Source organism: Stegodyphus dumicola, chromosome 6, assembly GCF_044657685.1.
Source record: "Stegodyphus dumicola isolate Sdum_Otavi_A_Nest chromosome 6, ASM4465768v1".
Taxonomy (NCBI): Eukaryota; Metazoa; Arthropoda; class Arachnida; order Araneae; family Eresidae; genus Stegodyphus; species Stegodyphus dumicola.
Window position 1 is genome coordinate 91,120,633 of NC_140773.1, and position 17,531 is coordinate 91,138,163.

Consider the following 17,531-nt stretch of genomic DNA (forward strand, 5'->3'; position numbering starts at 1 on the left):
TCCGTTGTCTGATATTATTTTAATCCCACTGTTCAATGACAAAGTAAATCCCCCAAATTTTACATAGCTGTGTATAATTTTAACCTTGTTGCTATTTACTAGCTATGCAATGTTCGACGGTGGTCGATAAAGAATCTTCTTAAAATGCTGTATGCCAAGACCTGTACCTATATCCTCAAAACTTTTATTATAGAATGGCTTTCCGTTGTCTGATATTATTTTAAGTGGAGATCCACAATTTAGGATAAATTTATTTAAGAATGAATCTGAAACATCTTAAGTGAATTTTTTATGAATAAAATTATTGCTACCCACTTTGAAAAATGATCAGCATTTACGAGCAAATATCTAGTTTTATTTTTTCACTATGTTGGTAGGGTCCTAATGGGTCAATTCTTATTCATTAATTAAGGAAAGTAGCTTTTATGCTATTATTAATATCGTTAATTGACTGACAAATGTTACAGGACTTGACATTCAGTTGCAAATTTTTGTAGCTATGAAAAATATAGAGCTTCCCTTACTCTCTGGACTGTTTTTCTTATCCTGAGATAGTCTTAAATTAGGCGCATCATGAAATTCTTACAATAGATTTATAACCTTAAACTTCCTTGAACAACAGACTTAATTCATTATTATTATTTGTTAGTTTGGAGTAAAACAAAATATTGTCAATTATTTCATAATGTGCAGCTTTCTTTCCAATACCCATCATACCATGGTGTTCAGAGTGATTGGGATCTTTCAAGTACGCATAAATATTTTTAAGTTCTGTGTCTGTTTATACAGTTCTCCGACAACTGTTTCTCAAGAATCTAAAATTTTATAAATTAACACTGCACATTTCACTTCATTCCCTTTATCATATAATTTAATTCCTGATAGAGCATACGCTACACTTTTTCCGGGAGTTCGTTGAAATATTACGGGTGATAAATTCTCATCGGGATAAAAATGAACGTACAGTCTCTATACACAATACTGCAAGGGCTCATTCCCAGCCAGTACTCCTCCTTAGCAGTGTAAAAAAAAATCTCGATACACATTAGGTGGGACTTCTTAAAGTACACCCGAAATTTCTGTGCCGCCAAAAAGGGCTGTTAAGTTTCTCTCTGGTTAACGGTATAATTTCTTTGTGTTTGGTTAAGTGTCTTTCTGAAATATGTTACTGGCTGTCTGGCTTTTATAAGCAGGACTCCCACCGCAAAATCCTACACATATGCGGATATTCTTAATTTGCCGTCCACTTGAGAAAATTTCAAGACGGGAGCTTGCTACATGAATTCTTTCAAACGCCGTATTTGCTTCTGCCTACCAGAAGAACCTGTTTTTCTTTTCCTTCAAGTTTTATAGCGGTTTTGCTATATCAGGAAAATCTTTGGCGAAAGCCATTTAATAGGAGCACGCCCCCCCCAAAAGGTGGTAGATAAATTTTTATCGCTACAATATCGCTACATTTAAATTTTTATCGCTACATTATCTTCCATTTTAATTCCTCTTTGAAATATCTTATAACCTAGTAAATAAACGCATATTTACAAGTCAGGTCTTAGAATAATACCCATAGCCTTTTAAGCAGTGGCGGGTGCTCCGCATAAGCCAAGAGTCGAGTCATTCTAAGAAAGCGTAAACCTCTGATCTGGTAATGAATTCTGTTTTTGGCACATCCTTTAGTTTTACATTCATATGAAAGTATCAAGATGTAAGGTCTAAAGTCGTCATGTATTTTGTGCATTTAATTTTTCGAATGATTTCCTCAATTATTGGTAATTGGTAAACCGGATATTTTGTTATGCTTTTTGTTTTATACAGTCAATAGCAAAAGGCTATACTTTAAAATCGGGAGGTGCAGATAATTTTCTTTCTAAAATCGGGAGGTGCAGATTATTTTTCTTTCAGTACAGTACTACAGAGTTAGTGCATGGACTACTTATAGGGATTCATTTTATTGTTTAGCGTTTCTGCAATATGGTGTTCTGTTGTTTCCTCTTTTGACCTAATCACAACGGTAGGGTTTTGCAAGGCAAAGGGTTGATTTTCGGTTTTTATTATGTGATTTACCAATTAAGTCAACCCTGAGGCTTCATCTGAAAATTTTCTTAGCAGCAAGTGTTCCACATTTGCTCTGTCGTCCGTATTCAATTCCAAAGCTAGAGGCTGGACTTCCTTTTCTACCAGCTTATTGATATCCGACAACACAAATGCTTCCCGAAAATTAATTTTCGCTTCCGCAGCCTTTAAGAAATCTCTCCACGATATTATATTGGCTTGTAGAATTTTCAGAACAAAGAAAACAACCTTCTGAGGTTCATCTTTTACTTGCATATTTAAGGTTACTTTAAATACGCATTCACACTATTTGTCTTCGACGGCGATCCTGAGACACCAAACACTCTATACTATTTAAAGTTTTTTCCAAGAAACATTTTTCCCCGAAAACTATTTTGCGCCCGATGTTGAATAATTGCATCTGCTGCTAAATTATTTCAAAGATTAAATCATTGGAAGCGACACATTTTTTTTATCAACACCGTATTTAATTGAATTTGAGAGGGATTTCTTTCTCTCCAGGGTGACTGTTTCCCCTGTATTTCAGCACCCATGGCTAGTTTATATTCTTATTATTTTCCTAGTTTGTTCTTTTAGCGATGGCCGTTAGAGGATGAAAATTTTTTCCAGTTTTCAAAACGTCTATTTCCGTCAAATCTTGGGCTTCCTTTCCCGACAGATCTACGAAAATATCCGCTTGACCTCTCTCATAACCCGCTGTGCGTATATTTATTGATACTTGCCTACTTTTGAACTTGACCGCTAGCTCAATTAATTGTTGTAGCGTACTCGAGGTTTGTAATTCAACAACATTCTGAATTTGAGGAAATAACTTAGACAATATTATTTGGATAACCTCTGCATCTTGCCTTTTTCTCATGCTATAAGTTTATTACTTGTATCTCATGCTATAAGTCTATTACTTGTATTTATTACTTGTATACTTGCTATAAGTTTATTATCATGCTATAAGTTTATTACTTGTATTATTGTATTTGTTTATTACTTGTATACTCTTTTCTCAATATAATTTCAGTGAACTCTTCAGTCTTAATTTGATATCTACCAAACACGTCCGCTTCTAATTTGGCAGTCTTTTACCACTGGGATTACTTTCACAGGCACCCAGGTGGTATAGCGGTTAGGAGAGCCTACTGCGGTAACAAAGGGCCCGGGTTCCAATTCCGGAAAAGGCACAGATGTTTGTAAATGTATACTGCCTTTGTGGAATGGAGCACTCTAAATATACGGCGATCCGAAAGTCCTCTCGTGTGGTTTGCTGATAGGGAAGAGGGGTGGGACACCATTGGACCACTCCCTCGGAGTGCTCTTCCTCAAAACTCTGAAGTAAAAGTCCAACTTCCTTGAGCTCTGGCAACCATTTTTCCATGAAATACATGGGCAAGACAAAAACAACAATAACATTACTTTCACAAGGACGGTTTTACATACTTCGAACTTAAAATTCTTACTGCTGGTTCACCAACAAAAATTTACCGATGCCTTTTGTACCAGCTCAGAGCCTGTCCTCGAAGCGCGGCGGTTGCTATCGTGACTTTCTATAATAATCCAGCCGGGAAAAACTGCGTCTCTAAGTTGTTGCAAAAATGTCACTGCTGAATTTCTACCATCCAATATAACAGCAGGTTTGATTGAAGCTTGCATAGTGTCTAGGATGAACCCGAAGCCTTTCACTGGACTTCCTAATACCGCTGAAGCCTATAATCTTGGGTGGAGGAGAGCAAACTAAATATTGCTTTGTGACACTATCAGTAATTTGTTCTTTCCCCACTTATAGGGTTAAACTTGATCTAGTAATGCTATTTCAGTTTAATAACTCTAACAGACATGAAGCGTATTATCTCTATGTCTGAGAACAACAACAAATTCTGACAAGGTTAAAATTTCTTTTTTATTTAAACAGAATGCAGAACATAAGTGCCCTCAATCTCTTGTACTACAATTTTCAAAATTCTTAGTGATGCAAAATAAAACAGAATAGTCTAGATTAAATCAAACGTTTACCACAATTAACTACTACTAGAAGCTGGCTCACTAACTCTATCGGAGAGTTGAATTAAATTGCCAGCAGCAATAGTATGTAAAGCGGAATAATTACAACAAACTATCATTGCATTCTGGTAAGGAATACAGAAAGGAAAAGTAATAGTAAAGACTGAAATTATAAATAACTGGCTAATTAAGATAAGGTTTCCTAGACAGATCTGTGAAATGTCATACATAGCACTTAAGTAGAAAAAAAGCGTTCTGAAGCATTTTTTCTTCCTGATCAAGATTATATTTTTTCGAAAATTTTCACAGATTTGTGGAAAGCTGTGAAAACTATGGCTCCAAGTTAGCTTTAAAAAAAGTCTGAATTATCTTCCAGGGTCCTCTGCTTTCAGATTATTTAAATTTTGGATACTTGTAGGTTTTTTATGTTTTAATTTACCCAACTGTATTATTACTATGTATGTATTATTTTGTCTTTATTTTTATTTATATATTTTCCTCAACTGCCACCAGGATGCAAATTAGTTATTGAATGCATATCAGCACAGAAAGCTTGAGTTTGAGAGTTAGTGAGCACATGCTACCTGTATTTAACACTTTGACTTAAACATTAGTTCCGAATTTCCCACAAGCTACGGAACTTAAGCTCAGATATATTTTTAAATTCTGAATTTTGAAGCTGGTTCACAAAATTAAAACCAGTTTCAATTTGGGGAGAAGCTCTTTTGCTGTTTTTGTTGATTTCCAGAGAGCCTACGACAAAATGTGGAGAAGATTTCTAAACAAACTTCACTTTTGGCAGAAAAATGTACAACTGGTACAAAAATTTTTTATCCCATTGATGGCGAAGGCCAGACAGAACGAGCAGGAATCAAATTATAAAAGAAGTAAATTAGGTATACCTCAAGGAGCAGTTAGCAGCTGCACCCTCTTTAACATTTATATAAATGATTTGATAACCAAGTTAAAAACATTAAAGGTATTAATGTCTGTATGTTTGCAGACGATGTTGTTATTTGGACAGAAGCAGAAAATTCTAGAAAATACGAAGACCAAAGGGAAAAACTTTAAATTATAATAAATAAAGCACTTGAAGTCCTGAAGACCTGGTCCAAAGAGAACAATATGATTATAAATAAAAAACAAAACATTTTACCAATTCTTCTCTCTGAGACAAGTGAATACAGACTTTGAGTTAAAAATAGACAATGGTACTTTTCAAAAAAGCACTCATATCAAGGTGTAAAACTGGACAACAAACTAAGCTATTTTCAAATATGGAAGTGAGGTGTTAATCCCTAAGAGAAAATTGACTCTTTGGAAAGAGCTCAAAGCAAAGCTCTTCGAATTATCACAGGAGCGGTTACAGCTCCTGTGATAATTCGAAATGTGTGATAATTCGAGATGTGAATAATTGTGATGTGAATTCGAGATGTGAATAATTGTGATGTGAATTCGAGATAAATGAATGATAATTCGAGATGTGAAATTCGATGTAAAACTACCCCGATTACAGCTATGCAAAGCTATACTTCCAACCCACCAAGTGCTACTGAAATCAAGAAACAAGCAGTTGGTACATATGTTAAAATGAAAGCATCGCATAGAGCGCAATGGATGAATTTTAGAGGTGAATGAAACCAGTTAATATGAAGTACTATAAAGACCCAATTGTCTCCCTTAGAGGATTGTCATAAATAACTAAAAGAAATAGATGAAAACAAACCAATGAATTGTAACAAGTTCATGGTTAATCCCCTTGAATATAATGATATCAAATACCAGCTAGATATATACGACTTGGGAAAGAAAAACATTCCTGATGCAGTATTAAAATCAAATACATTATGTACATGATATGAGCAATACTCTGAACCTGAATGGACTAGAGTATACACTGATGATTCTAAAATACAAGACAACACTGGGGCTGGTGTATACAATGAACCTTTTTCCCAATGTACTCGTGTGGAACACTTCATGTCGAATTTTGATGCAGAGATCCTTGCAATCTCACTGGCTCTGGAAAACCTAAGATAAAGATTGTTTCTCTAAAGCAGTTATTCTAGTCGATTCAAAAGCAGCCATCCAGGCTGTAGTTATAAATGATGACACCAATATCCAGATTATCTCAGATATAAGATAAACCTTAAACTTTCTTTATAAACACACACACACACAAAAAAAAAAAAAAAAAAAATCGTTTTTCAATGGATCCATTCACATGTAAGTATTGGTGGTAACAAACAGGCAGACTCACCAGCCAAGAGAGAAACACTTGCACCACAAGACAGCAAACCACTTCCTAGTCACTTAAAAAACGTATTTTTGAGAAATTAATGGATACTCTTAAATCTGATCAGGCAGTAAAATCAATCGGCAAACCGTGGGCTAACATTCAAAATACATAGAAAAAGTTTTGTCAAAAACCTCGTAAAAAGGCTGTGGCAAACTTCAGACTGCAAACAGGTCACAATTGCATGGCACATCATCTTAGTAAAATTGGCATCCTTCCATCTAGTATATGTCAAATTTGTAATTCGGGCATCATGAATGCAGAGTATCTTCTTATATGCCCAGAACTAGATTAAGAGTCTCAGAAATGTGGTGAGATAAGTAAACTAATATTGGAATGCCAGAGCTTTCATAAACTCCTTCTAGAGACTACATCTCTTATGTTCCTATCCTTATTGTTTAAATTTTTAAGTTTTTACTTTTGCTCCCGTGTTCATTTATTCTGATTCTTACTTTATAAATGTTTTTTTTTTTTCTTTTTTATTATTGTTCTTGTGTGATACCTGAGCTGTTTTATATGCTTGGATTGCAAAGCCATATAAAACAACAACATATCAGCCTCAATATTTTACTAGACATATTTTTTTTAATTTATAATTTTAAGAAATTTGAAAGTACAATAAACTGTTACTCATGACCAAGGAATACAGTGCAGAAATAAGCTTGAGAACTAGTTAATATGAAATACTAAGTCCTTTTATAATTTCCTTTTTAATACTAAATCCTTTTATGTATGATATTTAATACTAAATCCTTTTATGTGTGATTAAATTTGCTACCATGTACATAACATATTAAAAAAAATGACCATGCAACTGGCCAGATTACCAAGACTAACTCTAACGGAATTACCAGTATTGAGCATCTTATTCAGTTAGCCACCAGTGGATCATTTAAAAGATTTTACTCTAAAAAAAAAAATAATAAAAATAACATTAAAAGAGTCAAGTTTATATGTTGCACGGGGTGAAATATTAGAACTGCTGGAATTTATAACAAACATGCAATGATCAATTTACTACACTATACACTTCAAGCATAAGCTACATTATATGCTATCAGCAGGTATGACTACACTTAGCAGTGTTAATATTATGTGCATATGGGATTTAAAGGATAATATTTATGGTGAGAATGCACTTAAATAGCACTGAAAATACATTTTACCATCATAAAATATTTTGACACATTCTTATTAGCATATATAAAAATGTTTATATTAGGATATGGAATTATTTATTTAAAATTACATTTAATAAGGAAAATGTTTCTGGATAATTTTATTTATAAATTACACCAGGAATGTATAACAATAACATATTTTTTATAATTATATAATGATTTTCAAAATAAAGCGTAAACTGGATCTAATATTTAGTATCTAAGGTATATATTCATATGAAAATATATAGAATTTAACATAAAACATAAGAAAAATATATAGAATTTAACATAAAACATTATTGAACAATAAATTAACTATTAAAATGCAGTTAAAGATAATGCAGTCATTGCTTGTTGTTCAAGGATGTTTCGAATGAATTTAAGTTAACAATATAAATACAGATTTCTGTTATTTACATAATATTTATAGAGGGCATGGCAAAGGTTTTCCTTCAAGTCCAGCAAGAATATTTTTAGCTGTTAAAACTGCCATTGTTGTTCTAGTTTCTACAGTAGCACTTCCAATATGAGGCAGCAAAACTGAGGAAAGAAAATTAATATAAACTATTTTTATATTTATGTTTCAAAAAATAATTATGGAATGGAAATTAGACAATATATGTTTTAAAATTATTTTCTAAATGCAAAAATAGCAGTTAAATGAAGTAAATTTCAGAACTGACTTATAATTTGTTTAAAGTGAATGTTAAGTAACATTTGAAGAAAAACTCAATGAACATATTCACAAGAAATTAAATTTTAAATACTTCAGCTATTGCAATGGCTGGAAAAATAAAGTAAATACAGAACACTGACATGTTGAAATGATAGTGATGCGAATTAATATATTTCATTGTTTACACGTTCATTTAAATACTGTACCTGAATTACAATTGAATATAATTTCTTTCGATTTAATTGCATAACAGCAATTTCAAAGAGTTTTCGAATTTAACTTGGACTGTCTATTAATGGAAAAAAATTTTATTTTCACAAATGCATATAATAATGAATTTAGTATTTACTTGTTCCATAGTTTACACCATTATTCTATTTTCTGAAACCAAACCTTGCAATAACTTCACCATCTGAATTTGCAGATAGTTGCATGCAATACAACTCTCATTTCCCCTTCAGTGAACAGAACAATATACAGATGGAGGACAAAATAATACGAACACCTGAGAAATAATGGAAAATCTTTATTAGTAGGGGGTTGGACCACCCTTTTACTGAAGTACAGATTGAATGTGACGTGGGATAGATGCATAAAGGTCATGAACAATTTTTAAAGGTATTTTAAGACATTCCTCCTGCAGAGCGATCTCTAATTCCGAAAGTCTGGATGGAGGTAGAAATCGGGAACAAAGTTTGGACTCCAATTATGCCCATAAATGTTCAATAATATTCAAGTCCGGGGACTGAGGGGGGCGAAGCGAGATGTTCAATTGCATCGTTGTGCTCTTCGAACCATTCTTGAATACACCTAGCAGTGTGGATAGGGGTGTTGTTGTCTTGAAAAAGCGGTCGCTTCCCAGGAAATACAGTCTGGACATGATCCCCTTGAAAGCTTAGATCAGCTTTCTATTCAACCAAGTTGGATGTGATCCTCCCATGCAGAATAACAAGTGGCCCAAGACCGTGCTAAGATATCGCACCCCAGACTATAATGGCGCCACCCCCTTGCTTCATAGACAGCAAGAGGTAGTCAGGATGAAACGCTTCTTTGGGTCTTCTCCAGACATAAACGCATCCGGTCGTCTGAAATAGGGTGAATGACGATTCATCTGACCATATTACCTGCTGCCACTGCTGTGGGGATCAGCCTTTGTGATCTCTGCACTATTGGCATCGCTTGAAAGCATTAGTTGCTGTCACCAAGGGTTTACAAATTGCCACTCTGTCATTAATGTTTGCAGCATGAAGTTCCCTTTTGACAGGTTTTGTTGAAACAGGGTCCTGGAGATGACTGTTCATTTTGGATGTTATCTGGGATAACGATTGCTTGAGCTTTCAGGCTACTATGCGCTTCAAAACCCGTCTATCCCTAACAACCAGCTTTGACTTTCGGCCGCTGTTGTGCTCTGAAGATGTCGTCTTACCCTCTTTCAGGTATGCTGGCATAACGGCTGATACTGTACTCCTTGCACACCCCACAAGGTTTGCTGTTTCCGTAACTGATGCTCTACTTGAATGCGCTCCAACTATCATTCCTCAATGGAACTCTGACAGGTCTGACATTTCAACTTCTCACAGACAGTTCGATCGAAGCATGCAATGCAGGTGACTGCTGTTGAGAGTCTGATACCTTTCTCTACATACTCAACTAGGTGGCAGATTTCTGTTGCAGGTGGCACGAATGTACTGCAGGTGTGAAATACGTCATACTTTTTCACAGGTGTTCGCATGATTTTGTCCTCCATCTGTATTTTCACCATTTCATCTGTAACAATATTTTTTTTTATAGTCACTAGTTTAAACTAGTCACCATGAGAGTAGCAAGCAAGAAACACATTTATTTTTTTCAGTTTAAATTGTGTTTAAATGTCTGCAAAAGTCTATGTTAATAAAATTTTGTTCTAAACTACAAGAATGAGATAAAAGAATTCACTCAGAGGAATTTCTTAAATAGCTTAAATACCTGAATCTTCAAACAGAATATAATTTGGACCAAAATTAAGTATTTCGTGATTATTTTAAACCAGAAGAACAGTTTTAAAAGCCAGATATAACATTACAAATCATATTACCTTCACATTATTATAACAACATTGAAATCTGTATAACTTAGAATGATCAACATATGTTTATAATTTCAGAGATAAAATATTTCAAAAAGAAATAATAGATACTTTTTTTAAATTTATTTTTAACAAAAATGCAAATAAAAAGACAAACATACAGAAACTTAAATTTACATACCACAGTTATTTAATTTTGTAAGTTTATGATCTGTGGGAAGTGGTTCAGGATCCATAACATCTAAGCCAGCTGCCTTTATTATGCCAGTGGTTAAAGCTTCATACAAATCTTCCTGATTAACTAGTGCACCACTAAATAAGGAAAAAAGAGAAAACTAAATGTGGGAGGAAGGAAAAAAAAAAAAAAAAAAAAAACATCTACATATACTTTACTCCGCCCCTCGGGGGTCGAAGTAGAGAATTCTGTGAAGCTACTGGCTAGGATCTGTATCTAGGCAATCTCGGCCATGGTGGTATACAATTTATGAACTTGGTAGTTCTGAAGGCCCTGGGGAAAGGTCACTCATTGGCCGCCCTCGAGGTCTGGCATGTCCTGAGCAGCATGGCTCTAGTAGGGGGTGAAGCTTTGCTGGGTAATGACCCACCATGACAGGCTCGACCGAGTGACTGGCAGGTAGCAATTGACAACCAGTGCTGCCTGGTGAATTCCAGGTGGCGCGGCAGCTCCTCTGCAGAACCAGAGTGGAGGTTGATCCTGTGTGCCTGGTCCCGAGGGGAAGTTGGATCTTACAGATCACGGAGTCACGTGGAGCAGAGAAGCCATGATTTATCTTATCTTACATATACTTCAGTATTTTGTAACAGTGACTAAAATATTCAACTACAAATTATTAAAATTTCATAATTATTGAAACTGCAATGAATGATGTCATTACGACAGAATTAATTAGATGTTAGAAACCTCTTTTAAAACAGAATACCTTGCAAGAATTCTGAAATATTTAATAAATAATGGTATGCTGCTAAATGTCTGCAGTAAGAATCAAAGGTACTTCTAGAAATATGTTTTGACATTTTTTGAAATTAATACCTTCATGTTACTGTTTTTCATTCAGGGTCAAAAGACTTAAAAACTTTAAAGCAGTTTTAATTTTTTTTAATTAACAAATTTATAGCAATTTATTTTATTCAGTTTATCAAAAGCTAAAAACTAAACTCAGTGGTGCAACAGCCCTAGTGGACCACGGCCTGCAGTGCCCGAAATCCGCTTTCTTGAACCTTAGGCCCCAGAGTGCATCAGCATATGCCCTGAGCAAGGGTGTCCGGCGAAAACATCGCGGAGAAAGCAACGCAAGGTGAAAAACATCGTGATACAAAACATCATGGGAGAACAGGAAGCAAGGAGAAAACATTGCAGTTCTAAAGCATCGTAGAACAAAATATTGTGGTTAAAAATAAAGCGGTTAAAAAACTTCAGTTTAAAAACACCATTGTCGAAAATATCTTGGTAAAAAATAAAGTTCCTACATATCATCGCATGATGATAACATTGCACACATGCGTTTTCAGGTTTTAAAATTTGTGAATGCATGTTCATATTTATGATTTTGGAGCGCAAGAAGGAAAGAGCACAATTGGTGCTCCTTACGTCTGTATTTTCATATTTTTGAATGAACTAAAAATAAGAAAGAAACTTCAGCATTTAAAAATTGAAAATGAGTAGAAAATTAATGCAACTTATAGAATTTAATAAAATTTTAAATTTACATAGTAAATTAACAAAGGTTATTAGTAAATTTACTTTTTTTATAAAGTTTTACAGATAATATTTTTGAGAAATACAGTCTAAAATGCTTAGAATTTCACATTTGTCCATCTGATATTGTTTTAGTGAAAATTATTCAGTGTTTTCTTTCCATTTATTCTTAAAGTATCGTTAACATTTTCATGTATAATGAGCAATCAGTTTTTTGGATGTCAATTTGTTAGTTATGATGAAAGTCAGTTACATAATATGTCAGCATGGGATTTCAAAAACGCATGTGTGTGATGTTATTGTCATGCGATGATTTGTAGGTACTTTATTTTTTATCACGAAGTTTTCGATGACGATTTTTTTAAACTGCAAAGTTTTTTAGCCGCTTTATTTTCGACCACAATATTTTAGAACTGCAATGTTTTCTCTTTGCGATGTTTCCTATCGCGACGTTTTCGCTTTGCTTTGTTTTCTCCGTGACATTTTTGTCACGTTTTCGGTTGTAACACTGGGCAAGAGGGCAGCTTGTCGCAGGACCACTGGTATTTAATCCCCAAGTAAACTTGGTACTCATTTTATTGACCAACTCAAGGGATGAAAGGCTGATCCCAGGACAAACTATCAGTGTTCAACAACTTTAACACTCAGCCACTGGTAGGCCCATTTTATATTTTAAATTTCATTGTGCAAAAATAAGAATACTGATAGAATTTATTAAAATGCAAAAATAATTTAAAATGGAATTATTTCAAGACAATATATCTGCTTTCTCTTCTTCTAGAATACTTTTCACGGACAGATTTTTTTTTTTAGTTAATTTTCTGGCGATTTAAGATATAACAATTGTCCATTAAATTCAATTTGGCTCAATGATACTTAAAATTAATAATATTATAAAATGTACACTGAAAATAATTAAAAAAATTCTTTTAAATACATTCACATACTCAAAATGATTTACAGGATTTTCAGTTAACAGGTAACATTTGGTACATCAGTAACATCTGGTACTAAATGTAAAAGTTGACACAAAATCTAACTTAAGTTAATGGCAATCCTAATATATACAGCCTCATGAAAAAATTGGCTATTTTATTAAATCACACATAAATCCAATGGGCAAAAAAACAAATACATAAATTCAAAAATAAGAATGCGCCTAATTATTCCAACTGACAATGATTACAATTAGTGACTGCAATACTGATACACTGGTATACCAAATACGGATATTTCGTTCTATTTTCGAAATTTACTGAAGCTGGTACTTGTGAAGGTAAAATTCTGGCTAAAATACTTTTTCAGTATTAGCTATAAATAATAATTGTTTGCTGTCTCACTTCCATTTCAATCTTTCTTCGTCTGTGTAATGTCAAGGTTAAGTATTAGGCATGTATAAACCTAACCTCACATCACATGACTCAATTCTGCTACCAATCTTTCAACAGAATGCCCAGACTTCAATTTCCTCGCCAGCACTTCACAGTAACCTTGTAGTTATTGCTGCACAATGATCTTTAAGCTTAGTGCTTTTCCTGAATAATGCTATGCTAAAAGTGACTCCTGCATTTGCTAGGGATAGGACAATACTACCCAAGAGCCCTTTAGAACTGCTTAGTTCAACAACGATCATGTTGAAATTGCGCATAGTGTTTTAAATGTTTACACATTTAGATATTTTTTAAATTGGTGAGTTCCTTTTCCCAGAAACAATACACATTTTATATTATACTTTATTGTTCAAAATATTTATATTTGTAACATATGTGTTTTGAGTTTTATTTATTTATAATGAATAATAATGGGCTAGCAAGATGCAAAACATATTCAAAGACTCTTAAAATTTTTGAATGAAGTGGACTATATACAAATTTAAAAACACAACATTAATTTATTGAAAAGAAAACAATGAGAGATAAATTCTAAATCACCTAAAAATAATTTTGCTAAACCAAAGACATCACAAATTACGGATTTAAAAAAAAAAAAAAAAAAAAAAAAAAAAAAAAGACTATTTCAATGAAGTATTTAGAATGATAGTATTAGATGGTTTGCAGTTCAGAAAGTTTTCTAGTTCAGTTGAGTTGAGAAAGTCATTAATTGTAAGGGTTTCCAGTATATACTATAATATATTAATATTATAGGAGTGCACTAATAAAAGCATTTTCAGTTCTTCAGAAAAAGAATTAATTGAATTAAAATTAAATTATGCAAAATTCAGTCTCACATTCGATAAATGGATAAGCATATGAAATAGATGTTACTTAAATATAAATACTCATTCGGAATATAGACTCACACATCTCAGGAAATATGTCAGCAACAAAATGTGTAGAAGTTGTTAACTACAGATTGGAGGAATGTAGATTATCTCTGAAAGAAGATATTGCCCGAATAACTACTGATGGAGGAACAGTGATGAAAAAAGCTGGGAAGCTGCTTGATGCAAATAAGCAATAATTATGCTATGCTCAAGGAATTCAACTTGGAGTTATCAGTGTGCTATATAAGCCAAATCAAGAGCAGATGACACAAAATAGAAATTTAGACTTCTGATTCTGATTTCGAAGACAGTGATTTGGTTTGATATTGATTACAGCAAAGCACTCGAAGTCTATCTGCTTGAGGGAGGGAGTGATGTCTTTGTGGAGGAACTTCTAATGGAAACTGGCTGATATACATGTTACACACGGAGAAACCATGAAAATTCCCATGTAGCCAGTCTGTTCACCAGGATTCAAACTTCAGACTGAACTAACAGTGTTCAGCAACTTGAATGTTCGGCCACTAGTTATCCCTTCAAAGTGAGGGAAAATGAAGGAAATAATAATATCATTGTTGAAAATGCCTTATTTGGATATTAACATAACTAGGACTGTTTCATATAATTAAGAAAATTCGAAAAGTTTGTAATACATTTAAGCATTTCCTACTAAAAATGCTGTTTTACAAAAATATATACTTACTGAAATGAAAAAAAGAACTTATGCTAATATTAGATTCTAAAGCATGCTGTTACAATTAACTCTTAATGCTGAAATTACTTTTGAGACTAAAAAATCTAATTCAGAAATTAATTTTTCTAATAACGAATTTGATTGATAGTGTGATAGTGAATTAATACCTAAAACTCTTTCAGCTCGCCTTCCAATAAAGCTGGCTGTTAAGGCATTATGTCGAAAGAATTTCAACTTATTGACAGCCAATGCAGCAATAAATTTCATGTTGTAATCGCTTAAGGATCAGAATATGCCACTATCTGAGGAATTACATAACTTCAAAATTAAATTCACATAGAGGAAAGGCATGGTGAACTAGAAAATATTTTAAGGTATTTACATACTTATAATGACTCAATCAAATTAAATTAAGTTCACCATAAATTTCCACAAAAACATTTATGAAAAGCAAACAAACCTATCCAGATGCACTAGCTAAGTTGATATTGATATTGAAAAATAATTGATTATGTTGGAAAACAGTTGAAAAAAATTGCTTTAAACATTAATACAAAGACTAGATCTATCTAAAATCATCAGATGAAACACCGAGTTGTTAGAAGATGAAGGGCTTCAATGCAAATATTTAGAGGAAGTAAAACACTCATTATTAGCAACAACCAACATGGACACAGAAAGAGCATTTTCAACTGCCCATAATTTGTGCACAAAAATACATTTCAGGCTTAATGACAATTCAACACATATTATGTTCTTTAGATCACATTTAAAAATATGCTGTTAAAAAATTATATTTTTTTACTAATAGATATTATATAATAGATTACACAAGATTTTTTAGGTGACATTTATTCTTCTTTATAATAATACTATATGCTTTGCTCCTTTATTGTATAGTAATGCTGTAATGGTTTGCTTTTTATATTTTTTTTAATGTTATAAATTATTATTTTATTGCTCTTATTAGTAATTAATATTTATTTATAACATTTGCTTCTTTTTTTATATTTGTACATAACAAATTGTTTATATTTTTATAGTTTATGCATTTTTTTACATAAAACTAATAAATATGGCAAAGGAAAAACTGTGTTTTTGTATCTTTTTTGAAAAATTTCTTCAAACAACATTTAAAAAAATACCAAATACAAGTAATGAATTTTTTATCTGGTATTGCAATCACTAATTACAATGCTTCACTTCTAGCTGCAGTCAGCAGAATTTTGTCATCAGAAGCTAATAACATCAGAAATTAGCAAATCCATGAAAAGGATTGTGCAAACTTTCAAATCAGCATTCACTTTAAACTTTTAATTTCACAAGATGATTTTTTAAAACTCTGGCATTTCACTGTTCCAGCTAAACAGAATTTTATCTTGTGGTTTTCGAAAAAGTCTTTCAGTACGGCGATAGCTTTTTCTTAAAAGAACAGAATCATTAGCTTTCATCAAATGGAAATGCCAAAAGAAAAGAAAGGAAAGAAAAGAAAAGAAAATCTGTATTTCTGTAAAAAAAGCAATAAAAAATGTCAGCTGGATTGATGCTCATATTTTCTGTTTTTATTACTGATGTCACTACATATTCTTATGAAATAAATAAAACACTACATTTGGCACCTTGGTACATAATCGTGAGTAACGTCATTAACCAAAAAGTACTTAAAATAGGTTTCCATTCAGCTTTCATTTAACTGTGAAATTTTTCTACATTCTTATTTTTTCTATACTTTCTTAAATTCATGATAATTCATTCATTCATTCATTAAAAATATGCAATATTCCAAAATACAGATACCACTTGCAGAATATTCTTTTTATTCATGGTAGCTTTTCTAAAAAAATTGTCTAAAAGGTTGGAATCCCTCCCTCCCCCCAGAATTCACCAACTGCAATCTGACAAAAGAGGAGAATAACTTGTACATTTAATACTGAAGTTATATTCTTGTTCACAACTTATGATCCACTTTCACAAAACTTTTTTTTTCATTTCATATAGAACAATATGCAATATTCATTGTTGCACACTACCAGTTCATGGAGGTCTTCTTATGTAACTAAGCCAACACTTTCCTAATTTCATTCATTCAAAAAAAAAAAAAAAAAAAAAAGAAAAAAAAAAAAGAAAGAAAAAAGAAAAGAAAAGAAAAATACTAAAGTGAAATTCGAAGATTAAAAAATCTTTCGGACTATAAACTACTAAGAGAGGCTTGTGATCACAAAATCATCAAAAATCAAATGTCCCCAAAAGTAGTCATGCAATACCTTTCCATCTATTATTGATATTCTTAAATTTTAGATTGATTTAATCAAAAAATGAGGGAGTACACGCAGTTTTTCTTTTCCTTTGCTAATGAGCCTTAATGATGTGAAACAATCACCAAGCAACGTGAACTAATTACAAGCTCCCATATGAATCGACGTCTCAAGAGTAAAGAGAACACAGTTCCAATTAATATGTTCTTCCACTAAGTATCTGAAGAAGATAAGAGGATGGCTGAAATGTATACAGCAGATAATTCTAGGAGCTTTATTTATTAAAATGTTTTCTGTTTAATTTGCTAACATTTCTGTCAGCAGGGTATGGTGGTAAAAC

The 17,531-nt window shown here is 32.7% G+C and overlaps 1 protein-coding gene across 2 annotated transcripts in view; it reads right to left on the reverse strand.

Annotated features, from left to right (window-relative positions):
* Nucleotides 1–3,936: 3,936 nt before the first annotated feature.
* Nucleotides 3,937–17,531, reverse strand: part of LOC118195579 (glyoxylate reductase/hydroxypyruvate reductase-like) — a 44,512-nt gene continuing 30,917 nt past the window's right edge. For both annotated transcript variants that reach the window (XM_035366910.2, XM_035366912.2), the window contains exons 9-10: nucleotides 10,444–10,574; nucleotides 3,937–8,061 (exon numbers count right to left, since the gene is read on the reverse strand). In XM_035366910.2, the coding sequence (XP_035222801.1) occupies nucleotides 7,946–8,061; nucleotides 10,444–10,574 (247 nt within the window). In that variant the 3' untranslated portion in view covers nucleotides 3,937–7,945. The remainder of the gene's footprint in view (nucleotides 8,062–10,443; nucleotides 10,575–17,531) is intronic.